Source organism: Portunus trituberculatus, chromosome 34 (assembly GCF_017591435.1).
Source record: "Portunus trituberculatus isolate SZX2019 chromosome 34, ASM1759143v1, whole genome shotgun sequence".
In the NCBI taxonomy this organism is placed as follows: Eukaryota; Metazoa; Arthropoda; class Malacostraca; order Decapoda; family Portunidae; genus Portunus; species Portunus trituberculatus.
Window position 1 is genome coordinate 10,257,374 of NC_059288.1, and position 14,007 is coordinate 10,271,380.

General features: G+C 46.3%; 2 protein-coding genes across 2 annotated transcripts; both read right to left on the reverse strand.

Annotated features, from left to right (window-relative positions):
- Positions 1-637: 637 nt before the first annotated feature.
- On the reverse strand, positions 638-3,701 carry LOC123512621 (innexin inx2-like). The gene is made up of 2 exons (XM_045269062.1): positions 3,567-3,701; positions 638-2,881 (listed from the first exon to the last, which is right to left on the reverse strand). Exon 2 carries the CDS (start codon positions 2,869-2,871, stop codon positions 1,636-1,638), a length of 1,236 nt encoding a protein of 411 aa, XP_045124997.1. The 5' UTR covers positions 2,872-2,881; positions 3,567-3,701; the 3' UTR covers positions 638-1,635.
- LOC123512619 (innexin inx2-like) lies at positions 3,057-12,725 on the reverse strand. Its single transcript, XM_045269061.1, is given in 4 exon segments — positions 3,057-4,426; positions 4,428-4,760; positions 8,944-9,138; positions 12,703-12,725. Coding segments are annotated over 3 exon segments (1,356 nt in total). The 5' UTR covers positions 9,030-9,138; positions 12,703-12,725; the 3' UTR covers positions 3,057-3,489.
- Positions 12,726-14,007: the final 1,282 nt, after the last annotated feature.

Here is a 14,007-nt window from a genome sequence, read left to right on the forward strand (position 1 = left end):
ATCTGGATGGAGAGAACACTAATTATATTCAATAGTGATGTTAGTAACAAAGTCTGTCCAATACTGAAAATTTCTCCCATGGCCAGCAGGTCAAGGTGTGCAAAGTGCTTGTCTATCCAACACTAATGACATCAGCCTGTCATACATAGACTGTGAAACTTGAAAACTCTATCCAGTAAAAGAAAATACCACATTTAATGGAGGATCGGTCTGTTCTGGCTTGTGGTTTTTTAATCAAGTCAAAACAAGGCAACACCTTAAGAGCAGATGTGGGTGTGTACATCAAACGCAAGTTGTAACAATGCAATATTCTAAGATGATGTGATGGAGAAAGATCTTGGGACAAATTGTAGAGCTGCAACATACTGGTAGAAAGAAAATATGTCCTGGAATGGTAAGGACTAACTTAAACAACTACTGACAGACTCCTTGTTGAAATTTGTGGGAAGTGAGCAGCAGGGTAACTCATGGAAACACACAGCAGAGAGAAATCAGCAGCAACAAGTGTACACAAAGCTGAGACACTGAAGTAGATAAGGTATTTTATCACAGCCACAGTATCTCATTGAGCATCACTCCAGCATGTACAGAGGCAATGGTTGTGGTTTCCTGATGCATGGTGTGTAAATATCCAACATATATGTAAAAGTTTATTCTCAATAGTACAAAAAATGACAGCATGATTGTCATCCATTATGGCATTGATAGCAAGTCATTCATACACTGGCATGTCATAAAAAATGTCAAGATATTACTTGCAATAACAGTTTATCTTAAGTCATAACAAAATTTAAATATAGGTAAAAAAATGTCAAGCAGTAAAATTTCATAAAAGGCCAAATAATAAAATTGATCAAAAGCAGAAATCTGTTAAATGCTTCTTTTACTGCCTGGCTTGGGCAACCTGCTAAAAAGAACACAGTCACACATCAACATTAAAAAAATTCACAGATCACATTCTCTTTCAAGCCCATCCACCATGCGTGTAGCTAAGTCAACACAACACCACAGCATTATGCTCAGCAGCACAGCAGCACCATGGTGTTACACAGCAATATGAATGCAACACCAGACACTACGTTATCAAGCAACACCGGAGCATCGTGCTGTGGACCGGATGTAACCCAGCAGCATTGTGCTGTGTAGGAAGTGTCCAGCCCAACACAAAGCAGGAACGTCACGTTGGGTCCTGGCACAGCACGAGGCCCCGAGGCATCGCGCCTGAACTGAATGCAACATGAACACAGACGTCACGAACCACACAACGCCATGGCATTGAGACACCCTACCAAAACGCTTATAAATACTAACTTTTTTTACATTAAAATATGAACAGGAGACAACATGTGTGGACGGTCATTACACAATTCATCCATGAGCCTTTTCTCCCTCAGTCAACAGCCACAAGACAAAAGGCAAAACAGTTGTAAAAATAACACAGTCAATAGTTTGTGTATCACTAATGAAAGTTATGCTACAAGGAGAGGCAGAAGCATCAATTTCCACCCCTATGGACTTTGAGCTTACACATCTACTTCATAAAAAGAATAAATAAAAAAAATACAACACTGAAGCGCGACAGGCTAAGCTCCCTCCCCTGGCGCCAGTAAGTACTTCTCAGCCTAAACGTAAGCATTACTCCACCAGGATGCTTGTGTTGGGTCGACCGTAGTCCTGTGGGATGAAGATATCGGGGTTGCTGAACTTCCCCTTCGGACCCATGGTAATGTTTGGCTTCCTGTTGCGCAAGTTGTCCTGGTTCCTGGCATGGACGGCCCTGTCTGCCGGATCCTCCAGCATGGTCTTGATGAGCTCGGGGTCAGAGAGACGTGTCAGGAGTTCGTAGAAGCGCGCGTGGCTCAGGTGCTGCTTGAGGCGATAGAGGAGGTACACGTCCCCAATCTTGCAGCAATTAACCACGGAGACTATGGTGTTGCTCACTGTGTCTTTGGCATTGAGGGGCTTGGCAACCTTCAGCATCATGAGTCGGAAGTATGGCAGCCACATGAAGCCAAGGAAGATCAAGTAAGCACAAGTGATGGTGGTCAGCAGAATGAGCCACACCCACACACCCAGAAACACTTTCTCGTACAGCTCCATCACCGTTAAATGACAACCAAATTTCTCAGTCCTCTGGCCGACCAATTTGTTGACAACGCCCAGCTCACACTTGGCAAAGGGCGGGAACGTTCTGGACATGTAATCAGAGAAATTGACTGGGTCTCGGGTGTACGGGTAGGCCATCCACCCATAGTGGAGGAAACGTCCCTGGAACACAAAGTCCAGGAACTGGAAACTAATAATATCAACAATAAGAGCTACTACATTACAAATGACAAACTTGTAGTAAAGGCCATTGTGGGTCTTGAGGTTGTTGGCAATAAAGCGAGCGGCCCGGTCCACCAGCTCCTTCTCTATCTGGTCGTACCGGTGAGAATTCACAGCGAGGTCCTCAATGAGCTTCTTTACCTTTGGGTTTTCTGAGTTTTTGGAGATTTTTCGGGGGATGTAGTAAATGCCAGCTAGCACCAGGAGAGTCCAGTGGATCCATCTGTAGAAAAGAAGGAATCTGCGGTCTGTGCTGCCCTCCTCCACGTAGGGGTAGGAGAGGCAGATGTTGATGTAGTCCAGGCGCACCTGGGTCTCAGCGTTGAAGTGTGACACACAAGTGATCACGTCGCGGTGGTACCAGGAATACCAGACAGCAGAGAACCCAGCAAGCAATAGCCAGAAGGTCCACTGATAATGCATCTTGAGGACAAGTCCATCGCAGGGGGAGGTGCAAGGCGCACGTTTCTTCTTGAAGATATTCACGACATTACCCACCAATTGGCGGATAATGTCGGTGCCGCCGTGGCCTATGACAGCCATGTTTCAGTTCCTGAAAAATGAATTCAGTGACATTAGGCTCCTACACTTGTCCTACTACACCACCTGAAATAAAACAAACTTAGTCACGACCAAAGTGTACCAGATCAGTGCCCACAACCATGCCAATGTACATACTGTGTGAATCAAGCGCAGGACATGCTGAAGAGGAGGAAATGAAAGGTCACTTGCTTTCTTGTTTTATTAAAAACAGACTGAAGCAGAGCATTTATTTGGCAGTGTCTCCCCAAACAGTAACAGATATGGCTCAGTTACAGTCTTGTTAAATGCAACAGCTAGGATAAAATGCCAGACAAAAATGCTAATAAAATGGCAGAGTAAAAAATGCACAAAAATAACCTTAAGTACAGTATGCAATTACCTACTTCCACTCACACAGCAGTCACTCGTCCAAGGCAGTCAGTCATCCTCCACTCAGCCACTCACTTACACACACCACACTTGTTTAGCAAGAAGCAGTGAACATGAGTCACCCTCCTGCCACAAGCCAGCCAGCCAGCAGGCCAAGCTCAACTGCCTTGCAAGTTTGTACTCTCCACTGATAAGTACTTGACACAGATTCAAACTTGCATTCCAATGAAAACCTCCATTTCCAGCTACTTATTCAACTAAGATACTGGAGTTGGGCAAATAGCCACCCTCACCCGGGGTGTTAAACAGCACATCTTGGAACTTGCCTTGGGGTTTAGGGTTGTTCTTGCGTTGGCGCAGGTCTTGGCCGCCCTTGTGGCCGTGGTGGTCGATGGCCACACTGTCCATCATTGTGCGCAGGAAGTCTTGGTCAGAGAGGCGTGTCAGCAGCTCGTAGTAGCGAGCGTGGCTGAAGTGCTGCTTGAGGCGGTACAGGAGATACACATCTCCAATCTTGCAGGTGCTGACGATGCTACAGATGGTATTGCGGATCGTGTCCTTGGCATTGAGAGGCTTGGCAATTCTCAGCATAATGAGCCGTGCCCATGGCACCCACATGAGGGCCAGGAAGAACAGGTAGCCAACAGTCATGGTGGTCATGACAATGAGCCACAGCCACAGCACCAGGAACACCTTCTCGTACAACTCCATCACGGTGAGGTGGCAACCCAGACGCTCGATCCGCTTGTTGGTGAGCTGCACCTCATTGTGGAGCTCACAGTTGGCGAATGGAGGGAACATGTCAGACATGTAGTCATTGAACTGCTGGGGGTCGCGGTTGAAGGGGTAAGCTTGGAAGCCGTACCGCAAAAACCTCCCTTGGAACAAAAAGTCCAGAAACTGGAAGCTGAAGATGTCCACCAGCAGGGCCACCAGGTTGCAGGTGACATACTTGTAGTAAAGGCCATTGTGGGTCTTGAGGTTGTAGGCGATGTACTTGGCGGTGCGATCCACCAGCTCTCGCTCCAGCCCGTCATAGCGGTGGGCGTTCACTGCTAGGTCTTCTATGAGCTTCTTCACCTTGGAATTCTCGGAGGTCTTGGAGATCTTGCGTGGGATGTAATAGAAGCCCGCCAGCAGGAGCAGGGCCCAGTGGATCCAGCGGTAGAAGAGGAGGTAGCGCCGGGCCGCCCTCCCCATCCCCCAGGTCCTCTCCCACACCCTCCACATATGGGTAAGACAGACAGATGTTGATGTAGTCTAGCCTGACCTGCGTCTCAGCGTTAAAGTGAGATGCACAAGTGATCACGTCCCGGTGGTACCAGGAATACCAGATGGCAGAGAAGCCGCCAAGCAAGACCCAGAAGGTCCACTGGTAGTGCATCTTAAGCACCATGCCATCACATGGTGCGGTGCAGGGCGACGCCCGCTTATTGAAGATATTGACAACATTTCCGACAATCTGCCGGATAATGTCAAAGGACCTCCCACTCTGGCCTGGCATTACCATTCCTCTATCTCTGCAAAGGGAGAACTGTATTACTGGTTCAGTCACACCTTTGCCTGCTTCTCTATTGCAATATGTCACTTTCTCAATAAGCCAAGAAACAGGACAAGCAACTCCTCATGAACCAAATCTACATATATTCAAACAAGACTCAATAGCTCTTGTTTAGAGGGATATTGGGTCATTTTTCAGAAAGAAGGAAGAAATGAGGCCATGCACAGGTGACTCAAGATAAGCCCAATTCTACAACATGCAAAACATAAAAGTAGACATTTACCTATTTAATATACAAAATTCTGGTTTCTACTGAACCTCGTTATATGGCTCTTAAAGCCAACTGCAAATGAAAGGTGCATGGATTAGCATTAGAATAAAGGTCATCCTAAAAATAGGCATAGTTTTAGATTCATAAATTTAAAAGCCATCTTGCCTGCATGAAACAAGGCAGCTCTAGCTTTAAGTCAGGCAGAGCAAGTGGCATGACAAGACACCCTGCAGGAGCAAGACTTGATCATCTAACACTATGAAGTGGGCACTAATGTGGTAACCATGGTACCCAGCTGATGCACTCCTGGAGCTCCCAACACAACACTAATGATAACAACAACAACACAATCTTTGAAGGGACACACTCGGATTGCATAAGCTGGGCGTGTTCATTACTATCATCTATCATCATTCATCTCTATATAATGGTGAGAGGTGAACACTGTGCCAATGGGAGGATGAGAGGCAAGGACAGGGTTCTGCCTCCCATACACTGCACATCAATGGCCTGGAAAGGTGGATTAGTGAGCTGCAGCCGGTGCTCTGGTGTAAGGGAGAGAAGCACCCAACCACCGGCTAGGAGGCCTCACGCTGCTGCTCCATTCACTCATACTCTAGTCGAGCTATTCATTCCCCCCTCACTATTCTCATTCTACATCTTTTCATTCATGCCACTCATCTTTCATTCACTAGGACAGCTTTGCATTCTTTCTAGACTCATTCTACATCCTTCCTCTTCCACTCATGCCACTTTCACTAACTCACTAGTCAAGCTATTTGTTCCCCCTCACTATACTCATTCTACATTCCCCTTCATTCATGCCACTCATCTTTCACTCACTAGGATAGTTTTACATTCCCTCTATACTCATTCATACTCATCAAGCTATTTGTTTCTCCCCACTATTCTCATTCTACACTCCATTCATGCCACTACCCTTTCACTCACTAGGATAGCTATACATTCCCTCTATACTCATTCTACACCCTTCCTCCTTCACTCATGCATTTGAGATCACACCAAACACTTCCCATTTATTCCCTCTCAATTAAGTTCCCTAGACTTTTTTCACTTCATTTACGACAAAAATTTACATCTTTCTCATGCATAGTTGAAATTTCCCTTAATCCAAACCCTTCAGATATTGTTAAGTATTTATGTTATCCCTTTAGAAATTGAGTCCGTACGTTGTCTATCCACTTCTTCATGCCAATTCAACACGAAAGGTAAACATTACTCAAGATGACTCAACTCGTGGCTTTACTTAATAATTGATCTCGGAATGTTTAGTGGTGTACTTCATTTGCACTCAAGAACCCATTCTTTATAGTTTTGTTGAAAGAATAAGAAACTCGTCATGTGCTATTGAATCTTTAAGAATGCAACTCTCCTGTGTGTGTGTGTGTGTGTGTGTGTGTGTGTGTGTGTGTGTGTGTGTGTGTGTGTGTGTGTGTGTGTGTGCGCGCGCCTGTATTTGTGCGTCTGTATGCTACTGTATGTGCATGTGTACATTGTGTACTTCTGCATGTGCGTGTGTACATGTGTGTTTCTGTATGTGCGTGTGTGCATGTGAGATGGAATATCACACTAACGTGAATAGAAACTTGTCAGTAAACCCACAGTTATGGACTTCAAGTCTATAACTGTGGGTTTACTGACATGTGTATGTGTAAGTATGTGTATGTGCATGTGTACACGTATGTGCGTGTGTTAACGAGTCTGTATATGTGTGTGTGTTCGTGCGTGTTACAAGCCACCAAAACTAAACTTACCTACACAAAACATTCAGGACGAGACCTTTTAAACCTATCATTGTCCTTCACTACACACACACACACACACACACACACACACACACACACACACACACACACACACACACAGTCACTCCTTCAGTACACGGCTCCTGGAAACCCGCAAGTCACTCATTTGCTGGGGACAGATCTCTTGGCTTCTCTATTCCTATACCCCTCACTTCCTCGCTCTAGATGAATATTCCTAACTGTACAGCTAACACCACTCCTTTCCTTCACTGTCACATCACGCTGCCAGCCAGACACGTCACCTCTCGTCACTTCTCTTCATTCATTCCCTCGCTCATTCTGTGGCATAATTTAAGCACCACTGAATTCAAGACACACCCTCCACTCAGCTCTTCATCCCAGCACTCCCTCGTACCCCTTATATATACACTCATTTCCCCATTTTACTTAAGGCCCCTCCACATCATAAGTTTAACTCTTTATGAGGCTCCCCTCCCTCCCTGCCTCTCTGTCTCTTCCTCCCTGCGCCAGGCAAGATTGTTTCAACAGTATAATGACACGAGGGTCAGACACATCCTCAACAACACACAGGATACAGCACATTAGAGTAATCTAGACCCCTTAACGACATCACTGCCCCCCCGTCTCACCCAGCCCCACCTCATCTCACCAGCCATACCCAGACAGGAGCCATGAGTACTTCTGGGCTGGTTTGAAGTTCTGAACACCCTCCTCCCCTTTCTTTCCATATGCTAAAGTGGTGGCCAAAATATTTTCTAGTTCATTCATTGCACTTGCTACATATTCATTCATTCATTTCCTCCTCCACGATACTTTCAGCGCAAACAGTTGTATATTTGACTTCTCACGTTTAATTGTTAACTCATTATGCAGCAATGTTTTCCTTCCCACTATTGTGTTGCATTACTTATCTTGTTAAGTAATGATATTTCCATGAACTGAGATTAGAGATGTGCGACTCCTGACACTGCTGACTCCACTCAGTCAGTCTCGCACGCACGCGCGCACACACACACACACACACACACACACACACACAGAGAGAGAGAGAGAGAGAGAGAGAGAGAGAGAGAGAGAGAGAGAGAGAGAGAGAGAGAGAGAGAGAGAGAGAGAGAGAGAGAGCGCAACATGACAAATTAATAAAGCTTCACTTAAGCTTTATATCATTAGGACTAATCATGTTATTACTGAAGATCATGTATAATGCATGAAGGACAGACAGGAAGAGTGGAATGAGACGATCCACTTCAATAAAGTGGAGACAAGACATCATGACACACATCACATGGCAGCTTGACATTATTAGGTCTTATTGTCACATACTGTATCTACACACAGCATCCAGCTGATAAAGGAAAGGACAGGACATTTCTTGAGGCACACACAACCACACAGCATTAGTGGTTGGCTAGTAAGAAGATGACAGCAGATAACGTGTCCATACAGGTTGTCCGTGGCCAGGCGGCCGGCCCGAGTGTCTGGCTCAGGTCTCAAGTAGTGATCCGTCCTGAGTCAGTCTGCCAAGGTGCACCACTCACCACCCAATGCATTCATTCACTCTGAACTCATCCCTTACATTTTTAGTTTATGGTTTCTAAAGGGTATTCTTTTAACAGATGGCTCAAAATGAAGACATGAGGTTACATAATTGCTTTTGGTAATAACCCAGACTTATCTTAAACCAATTGTTTCTTTAAAATAGTCTTAATACCAATCATATTAACTAATCTTTCAAATCTGTCCAATAAAACAAAATAACTTTGGAATGGATACAAGTTCATCATGAGACAGGACCTGAAACATTGCCATTTGCTTCCATCCACTTCAACTTTTCCTCTGCGCCATGAGACAATGCTTGCTGGAGCAACTAATGCGATGCCTTCCAACCCTTTTGGGAATAGCATCTTAGTGGACCTTACTTTATATAAACATTGTTGCTCTTAGTCAGTGTCTCATACATTAACGAATTAATAAACAAGGTGACACTCCACTCCAGCCTCCATGACCTCACACACCAAGAAAACTGAAGGGCAGAACACAAATGGCAACACACCAGACTCGTCAACACCTCAGCCTTGAACCACCTTCGATGCAGGGGTTTATCGCATCCCTTCCAGGAGAGGCAGCTCCGTCCACCCACTTACCCCTGAGGGTGAGGCTGCTTGGGTCTGGCCGCGGCGGGGTCGTAAGAAGCCAGGAGTTGTTGCAGGCTGCGGTCGACTTCACTCATGAGCTGAGGTGAGGTGAGGCATCAGTGTAAGGTTGAGTGCTGAGCCATGGGTGCTGTCACTACCTCTTCTCCTCCTCACTCTGCTGATGTCAGATATGCCTCATCACGCCTGCGGACAACAAGAAAGGTTCCACGTTTAGTGTTACAATAACATGCCAGTCTTGTGGGGCTTGTAAGAGGGCCATACTTAAGGTGCCTCACTATAAGCTGCAACATAGAAGTGATTCAATAAGACAGGCAAACTAACACCAAGACATGAATAGCAAAGGTGTGGTAACGTTACAGGGAAGCCTTTTCCTAATGAACTGCAGAGACTAAAGTGTATTGATATGTTACAATTCGTAATGTCAGGCACTGCTTTGGATCAACAGCCAGTAAGGTGCTCAAGGGGAATACTAAAGCTGAATGATGCGTGGAATTCTAACATGATGCAGCTGCGGCACTCTTGATTGGTAACAAAGACTTCAGGTGAGTGAACTACTGGCCTTGGCTAACACTAATATAGGCACAAGAGTGGGTGCAATACCAGCCGTGTCACTGATGAAGGATCAAGATTAATGCGTCTCAAATGCAAGTTAATAAATTATGACCATAAAAACTTTAAAACAACTTGTACAGCATTAAGACTCCTCCCTTATGCACAGAAATTTACCACATTCTGAAATACAATAAAGAAAACATTTACTTCTTGGATAAGGAAAGGAGACACCAACAGAGATAAGTGTATCGGAGTTTAGGTTGGAGCGCTGTACACAAAACACAAAGCAAGATGTTCTATGAGGTAGCAAACACATGTCAGATCGTCAGCTTGAAGATAAGACGGATAACATGGAGTGCTTTCCTTTGTGTTATCTAATGCGTGATAAGTTGGGTGATTATGGTTACAAGATCTTTTTTCGGATAAGACTACAAGACTCCTATTCTTTCATGCGTGACACGCAGACACAAAATACCAGGACACAACAAGACTATGCCACTCCTTGCGTACCAGTATTTATAGGAAAATAAATGAAATGAGAGCATATTTACAGATAGCCGCTTCCACTAGTCAGGTAAAGATGCAGTGATAGTTTCCCTTATTATTCTATCTGTTTACAAGTAGGTGGTCTTGATAACCCTAACCCTCTCCCGCGGTGACCTGACGGTGGCTGTCTTGATGTATTGTATGCTTACGGTCAGTACCTCCCTCAACCAAAAGCGCTCTCTCTCTCTCTCTCTCTCTCAGTGCGAGATCCCGGCAGCTAACTAAAGAAAATTAAATCCTTGTAATCACAGTAAATTAATAATAACGTGAAAAAATCGTGAATAGCGAACACTTCTTCAGTAGGGGAGTCGCCGTCCACCGCTTGGTGACCTTTGATGCATGCTGGCGGCACGGCGCGGTGCGGCGCTGTGAAAAAGTAACACCAGCTTGGTTTTGAATAAAGGATGAAGGCGAGACATGACTATAGTACTCAAGGTCATGGTGATGTAGTGTGAGGCACAAGCTAACATACCAATCATTACGCCATGGCACAGCGGGGAGTAATCTAGCTATATCAAATACTCTGCATTTCACTGCCTTCCACTGATGTAAAGTGCCTTGTATTATATTGCCATGTTGCGTTAGGGCTATTGTTGTCACTACACAACAATGATGTACAGTAATTCTTATGAAAAGCAATGGAAGACCAATAATTTTCCTTGTATTACTGCAACGTTTTCCCCAAAGACGAATCATCACTATAAGGGTTTCCCAGCAACTGTTAGACATTTGAACGACTTATGCTAGTCTATTACGACAAGGAGGCGTGTTTTGTGCGAGTACAGTTACTTGTTACCCTTGCTGCCTGACAGACGTGCTTATCAATATTAACTGTGGATGTCTTGTCTTGCGTGGCTGCTATTTATAAACATTGCCTTTCCTGGGGCGCCTGGCCTGTGTTGTGCTTGCTCCGCACTGCTGCTGCTGCTGGTCATCGTATTACTCGTGGGAATGTGTTGGGGGTGTAGTGACGCCTTCAAGGGTTTACAATCACGCTCTCAAGTGTAGCTCACCACCACGTTAGCTGTTCCATTAGCATACACACCACACTAACACCCACCCACGCACACACACGCACTCAAGCTTTCTCATTCTCAATTACTTCTATTTTATGGCTGCTTTATCATTCCTGCAGTCGAAACAATGAAAGCGTTGCGTCGGGGCAGTTTTGGTGTGAAAGAAGGAAAGAAATGGGCTGAAGAGCGATGGAAGACACGTCAAGTAATCACAAATGTAAAAAGAAAGTAATGGGCTGAAGAGTAGTGACAGAGGACACGTTACGTAATCAGAAATGTACAAAGAAAGGCTGAAGAAATGGAAGCATTACGGGTGAGTGAGAGGTGACAAGGGACTGGCACGTGGGTGCAAGTGCTTTGTTGAACCAGTTAGCTTAAATTTTAGTGTGTGTGTGTGTGTGTCCGATCTTAACACCTATGCAAATGGTAACAAAAATTAAAACAGGAGCAAGCAGATTTCCTTGTGATAATGGATAAAGATTTCAGTATCATTCTTAGCATTGTCCTGGATCTCCGTGCAACTTTGATACATTTTATTGTCGTCCGAGGCCTACTGAGCATCCCTCCCCCCCCCCACATACACGGCGGTGGCGGCAGTGGTGAGCATTGTGGTGTCATCGCTGTGGTGGTGGTTGCGTCGCTGCTTCACTGGTAATGCGTGAAACTACCCTAATGTCATTCTTCATCTACGCCAGGGCATTGCGGCGTCTGCCTTTCTTCAAGCATCAACCCACGTGTTCCCTGACACGACTCCACTTCGCTCAAGTGCTGCATAGAATATCTGACAAGTAGCCATTTACCTTACTAGACTCGAGTTAACCTACGACCTTTCATCCCTTGTAGCCTGCCGAGTTATGCCACAACGCCGCCCCATCTCGGACCTGCTGCTACCTTGACTGCTCGCTCCCCTTGATACGCTACGCCTCGTCTCTCTGGGAATGGCGTGAAGGGGGAGGCAGGGCGGCGGGTGGTCACGTGCAGTGGGCAGCCCACCCTCAGAATCGACCCGCTCCGAGACGCACGCCGCGGTCTGGCCCCGACACCCACTATCCAAGATTAGTAACTTTACCCATTCAGCGCCGCCTTATTACCGATCACACCCGCGGCACACGATGATAATAGCATCACGGACAGGCAGTAATTACCGCGACAGCTGTGTGGCTTGGCTGGCGGGGCAGGGGGAGGGAGGGATGGAGGGAGAGGCGAAGTTGGATAAATCTTACACCCTGCCGCTGAACGGAATGACCACAAATTCTCCCCGCCGATACGGGTCGATAGGGTGTCAGCCACAAACCACCTCCACACACCCTTGCTGACACGTGCACGGCCTTCCTAATAGGCCAGAGTGAAGGGATCCCAACACCTGGGTACTGGGGCACTGATAAGCTGAATGCTACACATGCACACCACTGCACTATTAAACATGATGGCCGTGAACCCAGTGAACTCGCATCCTTCACAAAGGTTATGCTGATCAAGAGATACATTATTGTTTCTAGTTGATATGGTAATGACAAAGGCCAAATGTTCCCGTGAAATTACTGTGAAGGCTTTAAGTTATTGTTAGGGCAGATACCTTATTTGCCAAGCTGAATTGTTACCCAAGAGTGATTACTAAGCCTAGACCAATTACCCTACCGCCTCCAGCCTAATTGCATTGTTCACCACGCACTACACTCCGTCAGGCAGGATTGGTTCAGCAGCAACTAAGCGAGGTAGAGAGGAAGTGGAAAATGGTGGCAGGTGGTCGGGAGGGAGGGAGGCGGTTCTTGCTCAACCAACAACCACCCACCCACCCCTTCACATCCTCGCACTGCCAGGCCGCGCACGCCACCACATTAAACATCCCAGTTTCACTTCAGTACAACGTAGGACTTTTACATTACGGTATTTTCCTGTCTTTTCCTTTGTTGTTTTCTGTAGTGATTAGGTCCCCGCGGCAGCCAGTCACCACACGGCCAAGGCACTGGGTGAGTTAAGAGTGGTTCCGAATAGCGACTACCACTGTCTCCGCCTTCCTCTACACCGCCCTCTTCTCATAATAGTATACACAGACGGCCTCGCTCACTTCACCTTCTGGAAAAAAAATCCATCACACAAAACTACACTTATTTCTTTGTCTCGAGATACACCCCGTTTTCTGTGGCTGAGAGACCATCACGGTCGCCAACCTCGCTCACAGCCCATCCACCGGCGCCGTCCATCACCTTATCCACAAGCACACAGGCGGGTATCCACGCGCTGCACCACTTCCACCACACACTCAACACTTCGAAGCACTGGAGGAGGCAAGATTTCAACGCCCCACTGGAAATAATCTTGGTTGGTTTGGAGGAAAATGTCGCACGCTTACCTCGTCACTGCTCTGCTCGCCTGCTACAGCGTGACCAGCCAGCGAGAAGAGCGACCCTTGGTTGCCTCTGGTACCGTTGCCACACACGCCTAATATGTCCAACCTTTCTAAACTTGTCCAAATCACCTTATTGACTCTACAGTGACGTATACAGCACTGGTGAAGTTTTTGGGTGTTGTATACAAGCGTGGTGGTGTGTAAAAAGATCAGTAAGTGATGAGAAATAAGTGGAAATATAAATCCTTCAGCGATGGCAAAACGGGCAACTCTGTTCACTGAGCTCTGCGATTGGCTGGGTTTCGGAAGAGGTCCAGAAGGGGGGAATAGGGAGAGGGGGAGATGGGGATGAAGGAGGGGAGGAGAGGTGGAGGGGAGAAGAGAAGGAGAGACGACAGGGGGGAGTGGAACAGCAGTGAGGTTGTCTGGTCACTTCTGCTTAAATATTGAAGTTCTAATACACATTCTTGCCCTGGGATTCCTTCATACTTAGATACCTTGACGTGTTCTGGTCGCGGCGAGGGAAGGAGTTGGTGGGCGGCGAGGGTGGGTGGGTGTTCACTATAGTGTTGAGGTGATCGCGGTGAA

Coding starts and splice junctions, on each gene's coding strand:
- LOC123512621 (XM_045269062.1), bottom strand. CDS start 2,871: ATGGCTGTCATAGGCCACGGCGGCACCGACATTATCCGCCAATTGGTG.